Here is a 25577-nt window from a genome sequence, read left to right as displayed (position 1 = left end):
ACCAGTTCGAATTTAGTGAGCAGCGGCACCAGAATGAGGGGATTCGTTTACCTCCTGTCTGCGCTTACAGTTTGCCGAGGTATTCAACTGAATAGCAGAGAGTCAGATAAGTTTACAAAGAGGGCTGGTCACAGAACTCTCCAGCTCAATCACATTAAGTGACGAGTGCCACAGGAGACGAGTACGAATATATGTAGGAAAGGTGTTTTAAACCCTTAATCATAATGAAGAGACAGAGAAAGTTCTCTGCAGGTTAGCTGCAATTGTCAGCACAATACCATGAAACTATCATTTCTGGGTCTAGCATAATTAGTATCTTCTGGGTATTTTTGCCATCCTGAAGATACTAATAATGTTATTTCGTTATCTGTCACTGTGGTATCTTATTTTACTACGCATATTTTTGTAGGTCGAAGAGTATAAACAATATCGTCTTTTAATTTTGTCTCTCTATATATTTGTCTTGCATATCTCTCTGTCTCCCATGTTCTTGTTTGTATGACTTGATGCTCCTTTAATCTGCTCGGAGAAGGTGAACACAGATGAACTCGTGACATTGTTTTCGACGGAATTCACAGCGTTGCCTGAATAAGCAGAGCTTTCAAGTCTCAATAACAGTTGGAATAAAGTTTTGACCTTGACTTTGACATCCCCCGTCTCACCACGAACTCTTAGAAGAACGCTGCTATCTACTTTTTTTTTCGTTTCCAAAAAGTAAAATCTTCTCTGCACGTCTCAGTTTTTATCTAGAAGTAAAAACTCGTGCCAGACTGATCGTATATTCCTAGGTCACGACTCACTGCCTGACTTCTACAGGTTAAGTCTTAAGTTTGCGGCGTGTAGGCCTTCAGGCTTCGTGCCTAAATTCGTAGCTTTGAGATTCTCCAGTCGTAGTTGAGCGAATTATACAGTTTTCACTTAACCAAAAACTGCAGATAAATAAACTTGTTACAAGTATAAACCCATACCATAAGAGACATTATAAGAACACAGAAAATGGAAAACTCTTAAACACATCAGAAAAATGCCACACATACAAAATCAATAAAAATACGTAACTCACACATGAATGACACAGACAGTGATACTGCCACATGTATGGGTGTGGCTCATAAGATGGGGTTTGGTTGGTAATTGGGATTTATTGATCACTCCTTGTACAATCGCTCGTAATCACAATAAATTACAATAACTTGCAATAAATCTTCAACCGAAATATTCTTCTGAGACTGCCTAGGACTCACTGAATTTTGATATGACTTGATCTCTCTCTATTTTGATCTGAACTCTCTTTCTCTCTCGCTTCTGATCTAGTGTTATCTCCGTTCTCATCTGATCTGAACTCTGACTGAGCGTGAGTCTGAGTCTTATGTCGCGACCGAAGGTCAGTCGGTCAGTCTGTCTCGGAATAAAGCACCTATCTGGGGTTTACAATCAGATTTTTACTACTGCCAGACAGTTACGTGTTTGTTAATGTGGGGCGCTCTCTCTGACGAGAGGACGGGTCTGTCGTTTACAATTGCTGCTGGCTCTCGTTAGCGCAATTCTTGGGTTCTAGTCCCATGGGACTCGTGATCATATTTTACTGTCTCAGATTCGAGACTTCCCTTTTCGCCGCCTCCTACGACTAGCAGGGCTACGGTGTAGGTAATCGACCCGTACTCCGCACAGGATCTAAACTCTGACTCAATTCTAATCCCTGTTATGCAGTGTGTAAATAAATATATGTTACAACGCTCTATGGTAGATAGATGGGTTCAGTGTGATCATATTTTGTTAATATGCCGACATCCGGAAACGCTTCCTTTTGGCCCAAAAGGCCACAAATTTTTCGATATGATGCATAACTTTTAAGGGATGTTATCGTTGCTTTACATTATAAAAGTTGCGTAAGATGTTGGCCGCTTACTTTATTACCTCTTCTGCACCGCTTGGCCATGTTATGCGGAACTCTTTGAAAGATTCCCGACATTTCCCAGACGGTTCCAGCTGATACTGCAATTCTTGGCACAAGATCATGTTGTGTCTCCACTGGAGTCTCGTACACCAGGTTTTGCATCTGCCCCTAGAGAAAGAAATCCAGTGGAGTCAAATCAGGAGCGAGGGGGCCAGGTTATTGGCCCTCCATGTGCAATCCATCTGTTGCCAAAAGTTTCATCCAAATACTAATGGACGATATTAATGCAGTGTGAAGGGGCGCCATCAGGCTGGAACCACATTTTACGACGGACTTCCAAAGGCACAAATTCCAGCAGCTCGGGTAAGGTCTCTTGGAGAAATGTTAGGGAAATGTCACCAGTAAGCCACAGAGGTAAGAGGTAAGGGCGTCCTCTCCCACATTTCAGAGGCCCTAGCGCGTAAACAAAGCGATTCCGGACAAGGCTGTATTAACAAAATATGATCATATTGCACATATTTTTATTTACACTCTGTATAGCATATCCGTATCCACGGAAACGCCGGTTGATCACCCGTATATATGGACACGTCACCCCATTAACGGGTTGGTTTCCAAGAATCCATGGAAAAGTGTTTGTCGACGCGTTCTCTAGCAATGGGCCTACATGCCACATTACGCATGACCCAGTAATCAGAACGTTGCAAAGAAGGAACACAACAGCAACCTACCTCCTATATAAAAACAGAATCAACCACATGAAAGATTTATAACAGTTACACACAGCACCAAAAAAAAACCAACACACCAATAAAATTTAAGTAACATTACAACTACAGTGATAGAGCAACAGTATATAACACAAAATATTCACTTTATAAACCAAACAGTGCCAGTCACGGTAGCCGAGCGGTCAAAGGCATGTACTGTCTTCGCTCGCTTGGAAACCGGGATCGTGGGTTCGAATCCCACTCAGGGCATGGATGTTTAGTTTGTGTGTGTGCGTTTTTCTCTGTTTGTGTATAGGTAGAGGCCTTGCGACGAGCTGATCACCCGCCCAAGGAGTCCTACCGAACGTGTAAGATCTAGAAAAACCGAAGTGAACGGAGAAGTTCATGGAGGTAGGCCTAGGCCCACTGGGGCTGTAGTGTCAAGGAAAAAAGAAACAAAAAAAAAGCAAACAGTAATATAACCCATTATATATTTCAGATACACCAGACCAACAACACATGCATACAACAAAATAATCATGGCATGATATTTTAAAAATAATTTTAAAATGCAAGATACAGCCGTGTGACAAGGTGGTAGCAGTTCCCTGTACAAGTTATACACCTAATGGTGACCAGCTGGACCGAAACATATAGTGTTCAAATAATAAAAAGAGACTAATGATTTGAAGTGTGAATTTTAATACATCGACGAAGTTGCACTGGGACAGTGAGAATCTCGAGTGCTAATTCAGAAAGAACTACTTGTAAACTCCAATTTATGAGAGAAATAGACAAGAAAAACTAATTCCATTTGCTGCTATCAAACCTTAAGCTAAATATTCACTATTTCACCTAAGTTTGCTCATCTCGTTTCATGGCAAACGTATATCTCGTAGTTTCATAGGCATTCTGATCAACCGATACCACACACAGCTCTGTTGTACGAGTTGTACGTATGTCGATGTTCGTCATTCGTGCTCATTTGTGACTATAAACTCGAGGTAATTATGCAGTTTAGAAACGGAGAAATTAAGAGTCATATTTTGTGGAATATGACGCTATAGATTCCGCCGAAATTACACCGACTTTTCGGAGGAACATATTGCCTGTATCTTCAGAGTCGAGGAATAAGCCAAGTAAGAGATCATGAAGCAGGCAGCAGTGCGAATGCCCATTTCGCTGTGTTTATGCGTTCATTCCAAACAAATTCCCGAACTAGAGGGAGTCCAATGTAGGTTGTGCCGTAGCTCAGGCGGTTAGTCGTCGGCTTGCCGCGGCGGCCCGGGTTCGAGACCGGGTCAGGTCATGTGGGATTTGTGGTGGACAATCATCATCCATCATTTATCAGTCGTCCTATCATTTGATGCGATGTAGTCTGATATACAGACAGCCTCGTAAAATAAACCACGAAAAGAACACAGATTGGCATTGGGACTGAAATTCAAAAACTGAAGTACAATTTAGCTTCTTTAAAAACTAGGCCAGTTCACAAGAAATTTGATATTTTGTAATATCGATGCGCGGGGTCCTGGGCGGCCGCCTTATTTTCCTTACTCTAGGGATGGCTCTGCCCCTAAGCAAAGCAGCCATTGAACTGAAATACTAGATCATACAAACTGAAAACTGCGCAAAATTCTATCGTAATTTATGTTTCAGCTTATGACTATGCACAAGCACTTCGTGATTCACTACTGTTCTATGAGGCTCAAAGGTCAGGGAAATTACCTCCCGATCAGAAAGTCAAGTGGAGAAAAGATTCAGCCCTTAATGACAAGGGACAAAATGGCGAAGATTTGACAGGAGGCTACTATGACTGTAAGTGGTTATATCTGCAAGTTGACTTATATCTTGTCAATCTAGAGAATTTCGATTTGGATGTTCATGAACCGTTTTCAAACGGTTCAAAATTATTTAGTGTAACCATAGATTCATTTCAGAAGGTAGACTCTAATAGACATATTAGTAGAAAAGTATTTTTATGAGGACATAATACAACTTCAATGATTTTGCAGCTGGTGACTATGTGAAATTTGGCTTCCCTATGGCCTTCACATCTACCATCCTGGCTTGGGGGCTTGTGGACCATGAAGGAGGATACATAGCAGCAAGTATGTACATAGCAATGAGGGTAAATGTGTTCATCCTATGATTCATTGTACTAAACATTTTACAAACAAGTATTAATATTAGTAGTGTGAAAATACACATAACCGAATCATTCAGTCTGGAAGAAAATGGTTTAGATTGGAAGGAGTGGTTCCACTTAATGGCACAGGTGATGAGCTTTGGACCTCTGAAGAGTCAACACATTTACTGAGCATTTTGATAACGAACTGCTCTCAATGACATTACAAGGAGATACCTGGCCCTCACTTACTTATAACACACCATCATGCTTTAAGTTAACATAATGAAAACAAATCTTTAATTGATGTTCCTTTGAGACTCAAAATGGAGACTCAAACATTCTCATAAATTTCATCACAAGTTATTAGTCATTATGAATCAACTCTAATCTCCAGTCAAGGACATTGCACCGCTTGTCCTGTTCACTCATAAACTTGGCTTGATATAGGTGATCCCATTGAAAGGAACAGCTCATAAAATGTTGCCTTTCAATAATTCTGGATGTTCTGTAAGTTGAAGAAATGAAGTCAATAAAGGAATGGCTGAAGACAAAGCAAATGACATTAGCAGGAAAATCGAGTTGCTCCACAAGCCTTAGGATCATATATTATGACCAGTACTTTACTGTTTCCTCCAGATGCTCTGGACGATGCTCGTAAAGCTGTTAGATGGGCCACAGACTACTTCATTAAGGCTCATGTGAGCCCGAATGAATTCTATGGTCAAGTAGGAGAGGTGGATCACTCAATCTGGTGTCGTCCTGAGGACATACCAATGCACAGACCGGCGTACAAGATTGACACATCACACCCAGGTAAGCTTGCATCATAACGATTCTTTCAGACATCTAAGCATCACTTATCCAGGGGAAACAGGGCAGCCTGTGTTAAATCTACTTAGCATCTTCAGTTTCATAACCTTCAGTTAGAATTTAATAGGAGCTGTGACCCCAGATACTGAATTATCTAATTATTTTATAGCACTGACTGTGCAGTTACAGGGTCTAACACACAAATATAATTGTTAATGAATTATAAGTGATCCTCTGTACTCTTCAAGGGTCAGACCTGGCTTCTGAGACTGCTGCTGCCCTCGCTGCAGCTTCAATTGTGTTCCAGAGAAATGACTCCTCTTATGCTGACATCTTGCTTACGCATGCCAAGCAGCTTTTTGACTTCGCCAACAAATATCGTGGAAAATACACTGAGTCCATCACTGGTGCGAAGGGTTCCTATGAGTAAGTGTTAGAGAGGCCCAGTTAACTTTATTTGAAATCACAATAATGTCTTGAGTACTTAACCCTTTGTGAATTGGGAGTCAGGATATCTTGGTGTAGTGACAGGCTTTGGATTTGTCTCTTCTCCACAACGTCCAGACCAGCTCTGGGGCCCACCCAGCCTGCTATCCACTGGATACTGGAAGCGATTTCTGAGGGGGGGGGATCATCAAACTGACCACTGACCACCATCTAGTGCCAAGGTCAAGAATGGTGGAGCTATACCTCCATTCCCCATATACATGTATCTCCATGGCATAGTGCTTAATCAGTTAAGTAGAGGGACAACATTACGTTGTTAATCCTTTATAAATCATTACAAGAATCATTTAAGAAAATAATTCAGTCTTATGTAAAAACAGTCTAACCTCAGAGGAAATAAGATTTAAGGTGAATTTATGTTGTGAGCAGTTCAGCCAGAACAAATATGTATCAGATTTATGCTTTGCGTTATCTGTTGCTACCTGGAAAAATTTCCTATTTAATACGAGGAGTATTGCCTTCTGTGTTGTAGTGGCATATGATTTCTTTCATAGTCACCTCCATGAGAACCTCAAATCCTACCTATTTATTAATTTATTCATGGGCAATTGCATGCAACAAATGACTGTAAATTGATTTTACTTCTTCTTCTGTACTATCAAAGATTAGGCTGCTAGGCTTTGTTCTGAATCTCACATTGAACTAACTTCAGATATAAGCACAAAGCAGCTTTGGTTTACTATTCTAATATCATTCATTATTTAATTTTATCTGCAAGTTACTTGCAAATTCATGACAGACAAACAAGTAGACACTCATGAATTATTATGCAGAGATTTCTTATGTTATAACATATGCTACAGCTGTATTAATTGAGATATTTTACAGTAACAAGCCGTTTTCTTAAACAATGTCAGGACCTATAGTTATTACGATGAGCTGGTTTGGGGGGCCACATGGCTGTACAGAGCAACTGGCAATGAGTCCTATCTGAAAATTGCTGAACAGCTATATAAGGAATTTGATCTCCTGTACTGGACTACAGGTTTCACCTGGGATAAGAAGATCTCAGGAATAGAGGTCAGTAGAAATGGGTAATTCATGAATGAATCATGGTAAAAGAATAATTTATCATAGTGAATCATGTAAATTAACTCACCTCAGACAGAAATGAACAGAGGAGAGTGGCTGATATATTTGGGTGTTTCAGTGTCTTAAGACCACAGTGCAAATGTGTATAGTGCCAGAAGATGTAACATCAAAGCCTTGGAGTTCAATCTTGGTAGATCCAGCACCCATCCAATGTCCTGTTTGAAACTTACTATAAATGACAACAGAAAACATCATCAGTTTCCTGCAGGAATCATTGAACTGAATTTTAATTTTTTTGCAGGTCCTACTGGCTAGGATGCTGGGTAAACCACTTTATAAAGACAGAGTGATAAGTTACTGCGGCACTTTGGTAGATTCACAGAAGAGGACACCAAAGGGTCTTGTTTACATAGAAGATTATGGTTCCTTGTCCAAAATTGCAGCTGCAGCTTACATTTGTTTTCAGGTAACCGAACTTACTCATTGTTTTATCTCCAAATATGGATTCTTGAGACAAATTGATTGATTGATTCATTCATTCATTCATTGATTCATTGATTCATTGATTGATTGGTTGATTGATTGATTCATTGATTGATTCATTGATTGATTCATTGATTGATTGATTGATTCATTCATTCATTCATTCATTCATTGATTCATTGATTCATTGATTGATTCGTTGATTGATTCATTCATTGATTGATTCATTGATTGATTCATTGATTGATTGATTGATTGATTGATTCATTGATTGATTCATTGATCGATTGTTTGTTTGATTGATTGATTGATTGATTCATTGATTGATTGATTGATTGATTGATTCATTGATTGATTGTTTGTTTGATTGATTGATTCATTGATTGATTGATTGATTGATTGATTGATTGATTGTCATTAGGAACATTCAATTACATGAGTCTATGAATAGTAAACCTGTGACTGGGATATAGTGACACCATTATCCTCAAAAAGAAGAATCTAAACAAGGATAGAAGGAAAAAGTTTAAATTTAATAACTGTATAGCAGAACATAGTCCTTCACATGCTGTTACCCATAGAACAAATGTTTCGAGAATTTTTTATAAAATGAACTCCTGCACACGAAGTTAGATTGCCAAGAAATTCCCCCTTGTGTGTGTATGTAAATTAATTCTGTATACCATCCCACAAGCTTTACTCCTACAGATACAATTACTGCAGCATGTTTTGATAACCAGCAAAGCTGAAGAAGTGAATCCTATATAGCCACACAAATCATTTCTTACAATGAAAATAATTGTAAGTTATATATTTATTATCTTTTTCCATTTCGTGCATCCTGCCATGTTACAATATATACAACCTCTTTATTTGACCGTCACAACACAGCAAATATAGAACTTCAAGGACAATGATCAGTTATAGTTCTGCTACATGTTTCAGCCACGATTGGCCATCATCAGGCAAACACACTTCAACAATCGTACACCACTGAACTGTGGTACGTAAAATTTGGTACAACGTTATAAATTATTTAAGATAATATGCACAAGAATACAATAAGTAGGTTATTTAAAACAATAAAAAGTAATGTATAAAAAAATTAAATTTTGATTGATGTTTAATAACAACGAATCGGTTGTTGGTTTTACTTTTCACACATTTCTGTCGACGAATAGTAAATTCAAGTTTCTTATAAAATTGTGTAGGAGGTCCAATAATGTTGAGAATTAATCAATGGAACAGTTGGAGCCTCATCATACGGAGAATTGTATGTATTGTATGGAAAGTAATCAACGATTACAACGATTGATTACTTTCCATACAATACGTACAATTCTCTGTATGATGAGGCTCAAACTATTCCATTAATTAATTCTCAACATTATTGGACCTCCTACACAATTTTATAAGAAACTTGAATTTACTATTCGTCGACAGAAATGTGTGAAAAGTAAAACCAACGACCGATTCGATGTTATTAAACATCAATCAAATTTTAATTTTTTTATACATGACTTTTTATTGTTTTAAATAACCTACTTATTGTATTCTTGTGCATATTATCTTAAATGAATTATAACATTGTATCAAATTTTATGTACTGCAGTTCAATGGTGTATGATTGTTGAAGTGTATTTCCCTGATGATGACCACTCGTGGTTGAAACATGTAGCAGAACTACAACTGAGCATTGTCCTTGAAGTTCTATATTTGCTGTTTTGTGATGGTCAAATAAGGAGGTTGTATATATATATATATATATTATCTTCTTTGGTAGTATTCAATACTTCTCATTTAGTTACAATTGGCCTGCATTTCCCTGTTGTGTACTGAAATCGATTCACTGTAATTTCTTGCCCTTGTTTTCCCATACATAGTTTTCACGCCATAAATCACTCCAGTAGATGTCCATGTTTAGTGTATATAATTTTGAAATATATTTCCTCTTTAGTAGGCTGCAGGTTGTGCAATCATACTGAGACAGGAAAGACACAGGCTACAGCTTGCAAAATAACTACTTGATAGCAGTGTGTTCCTATTCAGTAGCAGCAACCAAAAGAAAATACTTAAATAACAGAAGTTGAATGATGGCAATAAATTAAAATATTTTAATGCTACTAAGTGAGGAAAACCATTTGAATGGCAGCAAACAAAGGAAAATACTCAAATAACAGCAATTTAAATAAGTATTTAAATTATGGGAACAAAATGAAACTATCTGAATTATGGTAATTAAATAGGTTCCACAAATAAATCACTGTAGTATGATATCTATATTTGAATGTATTTCCTTACTATTGTATGGTACAAGACAATATTTATAAGTTGTATGTAACATAACTTTAAACACTACAATTTTGCTTCAAATGAGCTGGGGTAGCTCAATTGATATAGTGGTTGGCTATGAGCTGAACTTTGGCTTTCAATTATAAGAGGTAAGCTGCAATAGATCAGCCAATATTGTGAGGGGCTAATGGTTAAATGGCTGTGTTCACTTATAAGAGGTGAGCCGAGTATTTCGGGCAATTTAATAATGTGTACTTGATCTAAGGCGATGTTCTACAGACTAAGTGACCTATCCACACTAGGTGATATGGAGTCAAGAGTGTCTGAACTACTAAAGTGGAAAACTCCAATGTGTAAACTGAATGTACCGTGTGAATGGAATCATTCAGCTTTCTACTGCAGTACAAAGTGTAAAGGAAATAAATTTATCATGTCATCTTTAAATACAGTGTTGTCACATTTCATGTGAATTTGAATTATTCAAACTTAAAATTGGGTGACATAGAAAATATTAATAAAGTTTCACTTTATGCACAAAGTTTCAAATAAAGGGAATCCCAAAAAAAAATGGCAAGAATCATGTATGTGTTTCAAAACTTGTCTTAAATTATTCAAGGTCTTTAGAAATGTATCCTTGCATAAAATGCGACCACACTGTATCTGAATTATTTGGTAGTTTGGAAAATCACTCTACACCATATGACACCATTTTTGTGAACAATGCACAAAAATTCAGCATGTTGGAACTGGTTTATCAAACAAATGTAAAATTGCGTTATTTATGTAACATGGGTAAATCATCATCATCAAAAATAATCTGTCAAGACGACAGGTCCACAGTCTCTTCCAAAACAATTCCTCCATTTAATGCGATCTAGAGCTTTCTCCTTCAAATGACAGTATCCTCTTCTGTCCCCAAGGTCATCCAGCATCTTCTTACGTCTTCTTCCTCGTCTTCTTGTCAATTCTATCCGCCCCTCTATCTTTCCTTCGATAACTTCTTTTAGAAGGCAGTTTCTGCGTAAAACATGACCAATACAATTAGCCTTCCATTTTCTTATTTCATGTAGGATATTCCTCTGCTCACTGACTCTAATTAGTCATATAATTTAACTTGACATCGTACATTTTGGCAATTTCACAAGATTTATTTACGGCTATGATAAAGGACCGATGTCCCCATCCTGAAACTCGTGTTCTTAAAATACTAGCATTCTCAGTCCCATATACACAAATCGGTGAGCAAAATAAAATGATGTTATTCAGTGGTGTGAATGAAACGATTGCATTTTCAACTAAATACACACATTGTTCTCGGTTCCTGTCATATGTAGTACGATTTTATAAGCAAGAAACTCATATGTTCACGTCTTTAAGATAAGACATTGTATAAATATATATATAGTCATAGTATTAACTTGGCCCGTACATTTTGGTAATTTCACAAGATTTATTTACGGCTATGATAAAGGACCGATGTCCCATCCTGAAACTCATGTTCTTAAAATACTAGCATTCTCAGTCCCATATACACAAATCGGTGAGCAAAACAAAACGATATTATTCAGCAGTGCGAATGAAACGATTGCATTTTCAATTAAAAGCACACATTGTACTCGGTTCCTGTCATATGTAGAATGATTTTATAAGCAAGAAACTCAGATGTTCACGTGTTTAAGATAAGACATTGTATAAATACATATATAAAGAGCCATAATTTAAGTTGACACCGTACATTTTGTTAATTTCACAATATTTATTTACGGCTATGATAAAGGACCAATGTCCCCATCCTGAAACTCATGTTCTTAACACTTCTTTATTTCTCACATAATCGGTCAAACTGATCTTCTCCATCATGGGTAAATATAAACATATATTATTCTATTTGACATGTCTCAGTGTGTATTCAATACATTCAATTCTAATTCAATATTAATTCGCTAAGAAGAAATTTATAGAAATTGTTGCATTTATAACTTTGTATTATTTTTAGACAAGATGGTTCTATACCACAAAATGTCAGAGGATAATATTCAAATGAATGGATCTGTTACTGAAGCAAAATAACGTTATAAAAATGAGAATTCTTCAAATTGTGATTTGAAATGTTATAGTTGATAAATGGCCACATAAAAACTGGAAAATATGTCTGTTCCGTTGAACACTGTGAAGGACTACGTTTGCCACAGTGCAGATGATGCTGAGAGTGTTAACAGTGGTAAAATGACTATACCTTTTACTTTTTCATTAATATTTGAAATCTAGCTGGTGAAATTTGCAGTATAAATGGAAGATAAAGTATATGGCTTGACATCATATTAGTTCCTGAATGAAAGAACTTCATCAAACCTTGTACATAATCGGCACATTGTTCAAGACTGCACATATCACTAATGTCTCAAGCACATGAAATGGATCAATAGACATCATAGGACAATATGTCCCCCTAAAGGTGTCTCCACCTTGTCGTGTTGGTGGAGCTCACATGACTCTGTAACCTGGAGAGCTATGCCAGTGCCAGTCTAACTACCCATGCCAGAAAGGTGAAAGTGTAGAGTCCAGACTAAAAGAGATACCCTGGTTCTCCAGGTTGGGTGTTGGGATTGAGGCTAACAACCTCATCCTGTAAATAGAATGTTGTTCAGAAACCTAACAACCAGCATCGGGTCATCAAGCTTGGGTCCATTCCTATGGCAGCATGCATTGGTTGTGGGGACTGGTTGTAGAGGAGGCCAAGGCTCACCCAGGGCTGTAGAGCCGAGTGGTAGGTCATAGGTCGGTATGTAGGTAGGTAGGTAGGTAGGTAGATAGTAAAATATGTAAAAGAAAATAATAATAATGTTTTGTTCCAGTTGGCAGATCTGGGAGCAAGCAGCGATTTCTATAGGCAGTTTTTCAAAAAGCAGATTGATTACATACTGGGAGATTCAGGTCGCAGCTATGTGGTGGGCTTTGGCAATAATCCACCAACACATGTTCGTCACAGATCCAGGTATGTTGTATAGTCACATCCAAAATGTATGCATGTCCTGCTGGGGTCAGTGAGGGACGAATGAAAGGGCACAATTTCAGAAGTCTCATTAATAGCCCAAGGTAAGTTGTCAAACGACTTACACTTAGGAAAGATTTGCTTAAGTATTTCTGTAATTAATACTGCATATTTACATGCTGCAAAAATATGTGTCCAAAATTATAAATGTTAACAGAAATCGTTTTATTAATTTATCTTTATATTATATAATGGTGGCATTTGTAGCTCAGACTATGCAATGTTGGATGAGAGAATATTCAGTGAACAGGAAAAATACAAAGGTGTGTAGTAATAACATAAGTTGAGGTACTTTTCCCAACAGTTGAAAAGAAGAAAAGAATAAACCGACCTTTCATCCTCCTTAAAGGTGTGAAAGAAGAAATTTAATCACAATGAGAAGTTTGATTACTGGATGGTGACTACAAAGCCAACCAACTGTGAAACAAGATAGAAGGAAATATTATGAAAGAAAATATTGGTCTTCTATTCTGTAGCTTTATAACAAATTCTTTCATTAACCTTCAAATTCTGGACATTTTATATGGTGGTAGGTAGTTTATTTAAATCCCCATTGCTGTTGAACATTTAGATGTCCTTTGCTGTTTTAAATAATTTTAAGCATTTTATTAAAATTGTGTATCTAATACAATTATTATGATAAAGGAAGGGGATTAACCTTGTTTCTATCAGAAAATAACATAATGTCATATATTGAAACATAAGATTTGAAAATGTTTAAGCAAAAAAGTTATACTTTATTGCCTCTTGAGCAAAAGAGTTTTCCACTTCTTCACAAAGTGGTTCTGCATTATAATATCATCCCTTATTGTAACACTTGCCATACTTCTATTGTCCCTGGTGTTGTAATACATCTGGAGCTACTGAAAACCTTGTTATATTATTCTGTTTAGAAGATTTACATTTTTGCCACTCTCTTCAGTTATTCATCTATGTTGACTAGAGGGATAGAAAAGTGAAAGTATGGAAATGCAAGAGAGACAGGAGAGTAAATTCTTTGTTTTGTACATCAGTCCCCAAGGCCTTCTATTGCAACAACAAGAAAATATTGTCCTTACTATAGTCACAACCAAATGCTTGCATCATAGCTGAGATACAGAGTGCATTCAGTTTTCTGTGAGTTCATAGTCAATTTGAATATATTTTCATTTCATCATGCAATGGTAATGGAACATCGTTTGGAAGATGATAAAATTGAAAAGCAGCTTAAGTGCAAGATATGTGACATGGGACTGTGTATTCTTGCATCTTTCAAGGTATACCATGAATACCATACAAAGGAGTGATTCAGTTAGATGATTGGGTGGGGGGGTGAAGCCTATAAATACACCAAGAAGATAACAAAAACGATATGTACAATGAATTTAACTATACTTAAAAATAATTATTTAAAATTGTGCATGCATATCTACTAGCACTGTGTGCGCACTTTTACTAGCAGCATTTAAATGCTCGGATGCGCGCATATGTATACTTCAGCCATGACGGCTGTACCTTTCAATGTACCGATATGTGCACTTCAGATGTCAAAGGTTAAAGTACTGTTGGTTTTGTATGCAAAGTACTCCTTCAGATAAAGATGGTAATACTTGTACAATAATAAGAAATATTACTAAAACTTGTAAAATTATTAAAAATATAATTGTATGTATACAATTCTGTTACACTAGTCCCTTGTGTAAAGCGGCTCTAAAATTAATGAAAATGAATGAAATTTAAGTGTGATACTTTTAAGCCTATGGGCTTAATGTTGTGGGAACCCCCACATACTAACACGCAGCTTCGTCTGTCTAACAGACAGCATTCAACTTATGCTCAAGCCAAGTCAACGTCACATTGCGGCCACCACTCATATTTATACAGCACTCGCTGTCCAGCCCACCTTCGCATCATCACTAGCCAATTAGCGCTCACAATCGCAACTGCAACTTTCGCTCCGCCCATCAAGCATGGTATAAAAGGCAGAGCCCAAAACTCACAATAGTCATTCCCGTGTGGAGGCGGGGTCGAATCCCTCCACTGTGACCCTGCGAGTCGTAGGCGACTCAGTCTCAGTTCTGAGACAGTAAAATGTGGTCTTGAGTCCCAAGGGACCCGGACCCGAGTAAGACTGCGCTGGCAAGGACCAGCAGCATATACAAAAGACAGACCCTTCCTCTCAACATAGAAGGCACCCCAGAGAAACAACACTGTAACTGTCAAACGATAATAATTAATATCTGGTCATTAGCCCAAAATGGGGCTCGACACCAAGACTTACTGACTGACTGACTGACTGGCCATCAGTCTCAATGTGACTTTGACTTTGATTTCGCAATAGTCAGCTGGACCACCGGTACGCCACACAGGTGGAGGATATCACCTCTCCACCCGAACGAGACCCCTACACCCTACTGAGGACCGAGCTTGTGAGAGAGCCAGAACAACGCATCCGGCAGCTCCTCAAGGTCGAGGAAATTGGCGACCGTAAGCCATCCCAGTTCCTGAGATACCTCAAGAGTCTCGCACCAGACGTGTCTGATAACGTCATCTGGACCAGCCGGCTGCCCTGCGGTGTACAGAGCTTCCTCGCCAGCCAGAACGAGAGCAACTTGGAGGCCAGATCCCTCTGTGCAGACCGCATCTCCGAGGTCGAAGTCCAGCCGGCACTCGCTAGCGTTGGTCAACCCACGGACAACGACTCACTTCGGCAGGAGATCGCTGACCTCTTCCGCCAAGTGGCTGCACTCAGCACCGGACAGGACCGCCTCCACGCCCGCTTCAAGGAACTCGACACCAAACCGAGAGACAGAGGCTCCAGTCCCAAAGATTCCCACCCCGCCTTCAACAGCCGCCGGCTAGGCAGCGGATCACCTTCCCCTTCCGTCTTTTCCAAAATTGAACTGGTGAGAGCCTACAGCCAAATCCCTGACCACCATGAAGACATACAGAAGACCGCCATCACCACTCAATTCGGCCTCTTCGAATTCCCATTCATGTCCTTCGGCCTGCGCAACGCCGCCCAGACCTTCCAGCGCTTCATGGACAACATCCTACAGGGACTCGACTTCTGCTTTACATACTTAGACGTCATCCTTGTCTTCTCCCGGTTCCTCGAAGAGCGCGAACAACACTTACATGCTCTCTTCAACCAACTCCAGAGGTACGGGATCATTACCAACCTGTCAAAGTGCATCTTCAGAGCACCCGAGGTCACCTTTTTCGGCTACACGGTGTCTGCCGAAGGTTCCGAACCTCTGGAAGACCGAGTGGCCCATCTCCAGGACTGCCCCCCCCCGAAGACCGCCAGTCAGCTTCGACGATTCCTAGGCATGCTAAACTTCTACAGCCGATTTCTGCCCCACACAGCGACCACACAGACACCAATGCACGACGTCCTCTCCGGACCCAAAGTCAAGGGCTCCCACCCCATTACTTGGACATCACAGCTCCACAAAGCATTCGAAGAGTGCAAGGCGAGTGTGTCACGCGCCACTCTACTGGCTCACCCGGATCCATCCGCGCCACTTGCACTCGTCACAGATGTCTCCACGTCCGCCATGGGTGCCGTGCTACAACAACGCGCAAGGAACACCTGGCAGCCCCTCGCCTTCTCAAAGAAGATCAACCAGGCCCAACAGAAGTACAGCGCCTATGACCGTGAGCTACTGGCTATCTACGAGGCAGTAAGGCATTTCCGCCATATGCTGGAAGCGCGTCACTTCACCATCTTCACCGACCACAAGCCAATCACGACTTCCAGCAGAAGCGGGATGAATGCTCACCCCGGCAGTTCAACCATCTAGACTTCGTCTCCCAGTTCACAACCGACATCCGACACATCTCTGGACAGGATGTTGTGGAGCAATTTTGAGACTAGAAGTCTAATAAGGCATTGCTTAAATGTTCCAAGACTTGCGACAAACGTTTTACAGCAATTACATTAGTATGTCAACACCTGGACAGGCAATCTAGGTTAAGAATGCCTGAGTTAGCAGGATGCGCAATAGGACTTCTGCAAGTCGCGTTGCAGGGACACTGGAGTTGTTACGAATTGGTTGCTATGGGGGTGGGGGATCATAATGGGCCGGGTAGGCCATTACTGCCCGTCTCAGTTTACACATAATACAGTTGCGTTTATTGCTGGTATAATATAAATAAAATACAGTGGAGCTAGTGGAAGGTCCTCACTACCCCTGTCCACTCCGGAGGGGCCCAAACTCCGTTCCGCTGTATCCTTTTTTTGACTTGGTGGAAGTTAATTTGGCAAGGTAGGGGCCTCCCCCTACCTGAGTGGGGTCAAACAGCTCGGTAAGCCCGTATTCCGTTACTTACCGCCCTTTGGGCCCAAGTTCGAAACCCCCCCTTTCTTTCCTCCAAGGTAGGGCCCTTCGGGGCCGGCCGACTGCTCCTGCGGTTCCTTGTACTCCGTCACGTCGTCGCTCCCCTAGGAGCCTCCACTACCTCTCTCTCCAAGGTCTTGTTACCCACTGCCTCCTCTGGCTACCGCTACCCGTTCCATCCTGCTAGCCCCCCCTCCGCAGGCGGTAGGGGGTGGGCCGCGGATACAGGGCTGCCAGGCGTCTCCCAAGGCAGTGTTTCCAGATCCCCGAGGCTTTCCCAACGTAGTTTCGGCCGGAGCGTCGGGCTCATAACAGAGTAAAGATAATATTATTAAATAAGCAGCAAAGACCACGGGCCCACCCACAGCCAAAAGGTAACCAATGGAAACCTTCCACCGGAGATTGAGGACAAAAAGAGAAGTTAACCTCCCTCTTTCGGCAACCGCCGATTCAGCAAGTTAATGACATAAATTACTGAATTCAGGAGATTTAGGGATCGGATCTCCAACATAATATTTAGTTGTCAGCCGGAGGCTCTATTCAATATGGGCCTTACGAGTGGTGGAAGTGACCTGCGTCTCTTATTCCAAGTAAGTCACGTTTACTCATATAAGCCATGTTTTTAAATATTATTGTTAATAAAAGTGTTGTGGAAAATATTGAAAGCAAACGCCAGTGTGCCCGGCGAGCCCTTAGGGGAGAATAATTATGTAACAAGTAATTGCTTAGGAAGATAGTCCGGCAATATGGCTGTCGTTATGGTGTGTGTTAAGATTACTGGTAGTGTGTAGACTACGCACATTTGCGTTATAGTACGACTAATGATTTTTGTGATAAATATAGTATGTGGGCTTTCAATATGTATAACTAGGGGTAAAATATTTTAAGGGTGAAACTTTACGACAGGATGGTGTAGTAGTATGTAATGAGTAGTAGGAAATGGAACCAGGAAAAGGGTTCATGTTAAACGATGAATAATTGCATAGCCTCATTAGTCAAAACAGAGAGAGAGAGAGAGAGGCTCAAGGCCTACACACCCGAAGGGGAGAACGTGAGGAAGTGTAGCATGAAGCAAAGACACTATGTAGTCCAGACCATAGGTCGGTCTTGTAAATATTCTAAATATTGTAAATAAGAGTGTAAATAGACAGGGTAGTTAGAGTAGGATGCACCGGGATTGTGATTCACCCCTCCATAATCAACCTTTCCACGACCGATCCCAAGGATCCTACCAAAATGAAAGGCAGCAGCAGCAGCCGAATGCAATGACAGATAAGGGGAGGCACTAATTGACAAGGGTAGGCATCTGCCACGCAGGCAGCGCTTAGTAGCCTTTATATCAACGCCCCCTTAAGACGTAATAAGTGGTAACAGTGGCGGCGACCTCCACCCACCCCCGTCACTAAGACTTAATTGGCGACAGCGGTGAGATATCCTATCCACCCCTGTCGTAGAGGATAATATATAGTGTGACAGTCGATAGGTAGAGGCGGGTCAGACCTGACACGCCCACTCTACGCCAATAATAAGAGGTGACAGTGATGAAAGGGCCAGCCAACACAGAACGCTCGGCTACCGCGCTACCGGCCCTTGGTACTTTCATCACCTCTCTTAGGACATAAAATAGTTGGTGGCAGCTTTATGAGGGAAGGAAACCCAGAAACAGGAGAATCCTAGCTGAGGGTAAGCTAGGAGTATTGTGTAAGATTTGAGTGTTAACTCCTTACAGCGTAAGCTGTGGTGGCAAGGAGGGATACCTCCTCGCCCCCTTGCACCACGGCGTAACACAGGACAACGTTGTCGCCGACGTCCTCTCTCGCATCGAATCTGTCACTACGCCACCACCTTATGACGTATTCGCCACATCACAGGGCAGCAACGACGAACTCCGAGCACTCCTGGGGTCAACCAGCGCCCTGCGGCTCGAGAAACTACCAGTCCCCGGTACCGCAGTCTGCATCTTCTGCGACACGTCAACCCGGAGATCTCGGCCGTACGTTCCAGCGCCTCTACGACTCCAAGTGTTCCAGTCCATCCACGATCTGTCACACCCAGGCACCAGAGCAACAGCAAAGCTGGTAGCACAGCGATTCGTGTGGCCAGGTGTTAGAAGGATTGCCGGACCTGGGCACGTGCTTGCCAGTCCTGCCAGGGCTCCAGAGTCTCCCGCCACACAGTCACTCCACTGGCCGACTTTACACCGCCAGCAGTCCGCTTTCTATACGTCCATATTGACCTTGTGGGACCCCTTCCAACGCCTGCGGGCTACAAAAACTGCCTCACTGTAGTCGGCCGTTTCGCCCGCTGGCCAGAAGTCGTCCCCATTCCGGACATCACAGCCGACACAGTGGCATGTGCCCTACTGACCGGCTGGATATCACGCTTCGGTTGCCTGCAGACCATCACCACCGACCAGGGACGCCAGTTCGAATCACAACTCTTCAAATCCCTGGCCAGGCTGTGCAGCATCCAGCTATCACGTACAACCGCCCACTATCTAGCAGCTAACGGACTCGTGGAACGCTTCCACCGGACACTGAAGGCAGCCATCATGTGCCACGCGGACCAAACAACTGAGGCGCTTCCCCTGGTTCTCCTCGGAATCCGCACTGCATTCAAGGAGGACCTGCAAGCAAAGAATTCCCGGGGAGGTACTAAGTCCAGCTACCGACCCCGTGGATCCAGCGCACCTCATCATAGAACTCCGCCAGCACATGGCCCGCTTCCGACCAGTCCAAGCAGCACGCCACGCCTCCACAGCTACTTTCGTGCAAAGTGACCTCGAAAAGTGCACCCACGTCTTCCTTCAGCAGGACTCAACATGCCAAGGACTGGAGCCCCCTACCTACACACCTGCCCCTACCAGGTCCTGTCACGGAGAGAGAAGACGCTGCAACTTCTCGTGCGCGGAAGGCACGTCACTGTATCAGCTGACAGGGTCAAGCCGGCCTACATCCTACAAGAGACCGACCGTGGGAACACCATCAACCCACCAGCCGCAGCGACCCCGACCGTAGGACCACCTGCCATGCCAACACAGTTCCCTACAAGGACTACACGCTCCGGGCGCCACATACATTTCCCCGCTCGCCTACACATATGAGGATCAATTTTCATGAGGGGGGAAGTGATGTGGGAACCCCCACATACTAACACGCAGCTTCGTCTGTCTAATAGCATTCAACTTATGCTCAAGCCAAGTCAACATCACATTGCGGCCAGCACTCATATTTATACAGCACTCGCTGTTCAGCCCACCTTCGCATCATCACTAGCCAATCAGCGCTCACAATTGCAACTGCAAGTTTCGCTCCGCCCATCAAGCATGGTATAAAAGGCTGAGCCCAAAACTCGCAATAGTCAGTGATCACATTCGGTTCAGAGCGACCGGTCATCAAAGGCATCAGCTCTTCACTGCGACCAGGCAACTGACGTAGTTGCCGCAAGTCTCCAGCGACCAGGCAACCGAAGTAGTAGCCGCAAATCTCCAGCGACCAGGCAGCTAATGCCGCTGCCGCAATTCCAGCAACCGACTGTAGGCAGTTGTTTCTACCGGCACGCGCAATACTACATCACCGGCCAGCCAGGCCAGCTGAACGGACACAAGACTTGGCCTACTACGGAGGAGCGAATTCTGCCAGCACACTCGCAGTGGAACAAACTGCCCTTTGAGGGCCAGCAAACTTTTGAACATTCAACATAGCTTCGAATCTATTCTGTAAATTCAATTTGTACAATGTAATATATACAACTGTTACAGTTTTACGTGGTTGTCATTTATAACATCGACAATCCCATAATGTATATATTAATCTCAATCTCTCAGACTGGTCAGAATGGTTCTAAACGACTGGATTAGACCCATGAGTAATGTGGCTCTTAAAATTATTCTTAACATGAATAGAACCTACACATAGAGCCTAGGAATAGTTGTATAATGCACATGCCATATAGGCCTGTGGACTTTCATCAGAACTTACCTCAAGGAACTCAATCAGATTGATCCTGATAGTGATCCCAACTAAAGTCAAAATGGCTCAACAAAGTTTATTGTGGATATATAGCATGCAAGATTGTCCAAATTGGTAGGGTAATGTTGGGCCTGTTATATGCAGACTGATAGATCAATATGTGAATTAATGACAGATGCTTCTAGAAACATGTCTATTCGAATGTTTTTGAACTTGAGAGGGAAGCATAGGAGGGAAAAAAATTAAAGGCTAGCTCACCGAAAGTATAAGCAGGCCTGTGACTGCACATAGAAGTATGACTGAATGTGACTGATTAAATAGATGACTTCTTTGCAGCTCATGCCCTGATGCCCCAGCAGTGTGCAACTGGGACACGTACTGGTCCGCAGAACCAAATTACCACATACTTACAGGTGCCTTGGTGGGTGGTCCAGACAGTAACGATAACTTTGTAGACTCTCGCCTGGATGCTGTCCACAACATAGTAGCCTGTGACTACAACGCTGCATTCCAGTCTGCTTTGGCAGCTCTTGTTGATTTGAAGTTATAACCAGACAGTCACTGGTTGTCCGTAAGTGTTGGATATGTGTGCAAAAGTACAAATGTCTGATACCTACCTGGAACATACAGTGAAATATCTGATGATATATCAGTTCACTGAAGGTCCTGTTTATAATCTTTCACCGTAGTGAAGCAATATATATTGGTTCTACACACAGTAATGTTCCTTGCAGTCTAACCAGATATCAGTCTTGTGAAACTATCCAATATAAGGATTCGTGCATCCTCACATTTAATGCAAGAGCCAGTGGTAAGCTACGACACTGATGGTGTTGCCAGCACTCACACGCTTAAAGGAGAGTGAATAGGGAGAGTAGAAGGAGGAGAGAGAGAGAGAGAGAGATTAATGTACATATGTACATATATAAGGGTTCAAGTCCCGATGAGGTCATTGGAATTTTCAATTGACCTAATCCTTTAACCCGCACTATAGCCCTGTGATCGACTCAGCCTCAGAAATGAGTACCAGGAATATTCTTGAAATATTCTTGGGGGTAAAGTGCAGCCAGCGCGTAAGGCTGACAACCTTGCCGCCATCTATGAACCGAATGTCTAGAAAATGTGGGAACCTCAACATCTCACAACCCTATGGCCCTCCACAGCCTGTTACAGGGATACCTTTACTTTTACTTTATTCAAATAGATGAACTTATGAAATATACATAGACAGATCAATCAAACACACCTTTATGATATTTTAATTCAGAAGGAACAGCTAATAGTTCATCATCACTGTTGCTACGTTTCTCTCATCCTGTGTTACTCTCATATATAAACTGATGATTATTGGCACTAATATTTTGTGTGTCTGATTTCGTTCAGTAATCCTGTACTTGTAGATTTCCTGAATACTTCACACAGAAACTCCAAATGTTATATGTCACCCTATAAACCTCTTCATTCATTCATTATGAATGTACTGTTTACCTTACCACTTCTTGTTTCACTTCAACCCACACGGGTTTCACCTCGTACGTCTTGGCACCCTCAAAAATCCAGTTTGCTTCAGTCTTCTTCAGGTGCATATTCTTCTTCGAAGTTATGCACTGAATATCATTTTAAGTGCCTGACTATGGATGATGCTTGGAAATCAAGTCATCCCACCCATCTCTTAATGGTAGTCCCTGATGCAGTAGGCTATCCTCACTGACAAATGGTAGCAGTGCTCTAAGATAAGCTGTGATCTACCATGCCAAGACCTACAAGGCACGGAGGGAGAATTAGAGTGAATGGTGCCCATGGAACACAAAATGATCCTCCACTGTGTCTAGCCTTCTCCCTGCATGTGGAGCTCTCTGGGAGTGAGAGTATTTCACCAGCTACAACTCTCAGAAGGGGCTGCTGTAGTAGTCCCTGAAGATTTCAGCAACAATGCACCCCACTAGGGACAAGATGGGACTTAACCAAGGACCCCTCTAAAGAAGTTCATGAATCTTCCTGCCCAACACTGGATGGTTCATCAGACAATCAAAATACAATAAAAACTGGAATGATAATATGCATGTTCAAGGGTTGGATAAAAAGTAGTGGCAACACTGCTGTAACATGAAAGATGTGTATCAGGTGGCACTAGCGCCTTCTGTAGCTGACAGCAGAAGTTCAATTGAAGTAGTGCAGTGAGTGCCTCTAGTTGTGTTTCATTGAGTTGCATTGTTCATCCTCTTGAAGTGCAGGAGCCCAGTTCAAGCACCCTAACAACATATCTACGAAACAAGAACAACGTTCCTGAATAAAAATTTAAGTTGCACGAGGTCATAGTGCACAAAACTGCGATCAGGGACTGCGAAAACCATGTGGTGATGCTGCTTTGTGGTATCGCACAGTGGCACAATGGGTGAAATTGCTCCGTGAAGGGAGGGATGCCATTCAGGACAGCCATCGTTCAGGACGACCCCATGTTGACAAACACACAACTCAGCTTCTTGCTTCTTTGCTGGATGTCGATCGTCGATGGCCTGCGCTGGAGTTAACTGCTGAGGTAGGCGTATGTCACAAGACTGTGCTCTACATTCTGCACGATATTCTTGGATACCACAAAATTGCAGCGCGTTGGGTACCCCATACAATGTCCGAGGTGCAACAATGGCAACGTTATGCAATTGCATAGGACTTGTTGGAACAGTACCAGAGGGAAGGTGATGACTTCCTTGGAAGGATAATCACTCTGGACGAAACTTGGGCTCACTCATACGAACCGCACTTGAAGCGACAATCAAATGAATGGAAGCATCCTGGCTCTCCTTGTCCAAAGAAAGTGTGCCCTACACAGAGTAATGTGAAGGCGATATTCATTGTGGCATATGACACTGATGGAGTGATACTGCACCACACTCTCAAAGACAGACAGTAAACGCTGCCTACTGCTGCAATTTCCTGAGAAAACATCTTCATCCAGCACTCAGGAGAAAGCAACGACACTTTTTGGCAATGAATCCCATCATCCTTCATGACAATGAAAGGGCTCATACTGCTGACCAGGGGCGGCCCGCGTATAGGCACTGTGGAACTGCAGCACCCCCAATTTCCACTTGATATTATCGATAACATTTATATAATGAGCCCTTTTTTCTTTAATTCTTTCTTTATACTTGTACAATACAATATATAATCCTTAAGCTTAATGTCAGTAGCCAAATCTTTGTATGGAACTGTGCGCTTCACAGTTCCAGCGGCGAGGTGTTTGTTGACTGTTGTCTGTTGTGCGCATGCGCACATAGGAAGCTGCACTCAAGGCTGCAAGGGAGAGAGGGCACTGTCGTTCCCACAGTGCCGACCGTGCCGACCCTGGCATGCTGGTGGAGGTAGTATTTTTTTACTCCGCTTGTGTTGTGCTTAAAAACCGTGTACCATATTCATGAATGTGAGTTAATTGTAGAATTAGATTATTATCCTGCTTCCAGTTATTCTATTTGATTAATTTTTTTTTGGTTCTTTTATTTAACAGAAAACTTTAACCATGGCCTTGCATCCCGGAGAAATAAGTTCTGTGACTGTAAGTGAACTTCAACAGCTTACGTTTTCACAACTGTCTCTCCATGAGAAAGTTGCAGTTTAGAAAAGAGGTCATTTAACACCTGATATTCTAATATCTCAGCCAGGCATAAGCAAGAACAAGAAATATATTTGTAGCTTTAATTCTGAATGGTACAAACGGAAAAGTTGGCTTTGCGGCTGTGAAGTAAAAAATGCACTGTTCTGCTTCCTGTGTTTGCTGTTTGGGGGTGATGTAACATGGACAAAAGATGGTTTTAGAAATATAAACAAAATGAAAGAAAAAATTGAAAAGCATGAGAAGTCAAAGAAGCACGTTGATAATGTAGTTTCACTGTCACTTTTAGGAACCATAAGTATTAAGGAGAAACTTGGTGAGGCATATAGACTTTCAATCAATGAGCATAATATCAAGGTTGAAAAGAACCGTGAAATTTTGTCCAAAATAATAGACTGCATTTTCTTTTGTGGAAACTTTGAAACTCCCTTACGTGGACATGATGAAAAAGAAGATTCAATAAATCCAGGGGTATTTAGAGGATTAGTAAATTTTGCATCTAATTAGATTCAGATTTGAAGCATCACTTAGAAACCAGTGCAGTCTTCACAGGTGTTTCTAAGACCATTCAGAATGAGATACTTGACTGCCTGCTACAAATATACCATGAGGAGATAAGGACGGAAATTAGGAAGTCTTCCTTTGTAGCTGTCATGGCTGATGACACAACAGAAGTTTCGGAACACACTCAAGTCTCAAATGGTCCTTGTTCTACGGTACATATTGAATGGAGAAATATTTGAGGGTTTTGGGTGATTCT

At 41.7% G+C, this 25577-nt stretch overlaps 1 protein-coding gene across 4 annotated transcripts; it reads left to right on the top strand.

Moving 5' to 3' along the window:
* Positions 1-24750, top strand: LOC111870423 (endoglucanase A). Of its 4 annotated transcripts, XM_023862709.1 has the most exons (10): positions 1-79; positions 4267-4425; positions 4623-4718; positions 5375-5551; positions 5797-5974; positions 6913-7075; positions 7389-7553; positions 12718-12857; positions 21544-21778; positions 24713-24750. In XM_023862709.1, exons 1-9 carry the CDS (start codon positions 34-36, stop codon positions 21755-21757), a joined length of 1338 nt encoding a protein of 445 aa, XP_023718477.1. In that variant the 5' UTR covers positions 1-33; the 3' UTR covers positions 21758-21778; positions 24713-24750. The 4 variants fall into 4 exon arrangements, with proteins under 4 accessions (XP_023718477.1, XP_023718476.1, XP_023718478.1 ...); XM_023862708.2 differs by lacking the exon at positions 24713-24750 and having other exon boundaries at positions 21544-22136; XM_023862710.2 differs by lacking the exons at positions 21544-21778; positions 24713-24750 and adding an exon at positions 13264-14693.
* Positions 24751-25577: the final 827 nt, after the last annotated feature.

The sequence above is a fragment of the Cryptotermes secundus genome, unplaced genomic scaffold, assembly GCF_002891405.2.
Source record: "Cryptotermes secundus unplaced genomic scaffold, Csec_1.0 scaffold1366, whole genome shotgun sequence".
NCBI classification, from domain to species: domain Eukaryota; kingdom Metazoa; phylum Arthropoda; class Insecta; order Blattodea; family Kalotermitidae; genus Cryptotermes; species Cryptotermes secundus.
This window is presented reverse-complemented; position numbering and strand designations above follow the sequence as displayed.

What these genes read in the sequence shown, in the direction of transcription:
- LOC111870423 (XM_023862709.1), top strand. Translation starts at nt 34, where the DNA reads ATGAGGGGATTCGTTTACCTCCTGTCTGCGCTTACAGTTTGCCGAG. An exon ending in TGCGCTTACAGTTTGCCGAG is followed by an intron (nt 80 to 4,266) that starts GTATTCAACTGA and finishes TTTATGTTTCAG; the next exon opens with CTTATGACTATGCACAAGCA. An exon ending in AGAAGATCTCAGGAATAGAG is followed by an intron (nt 7,076 to 7,388) that starts GTCAGTAGAAAT and finishes ATTTTTTTGCAG; the next exon opens with GTCCTACTGGCTAGGATGCT.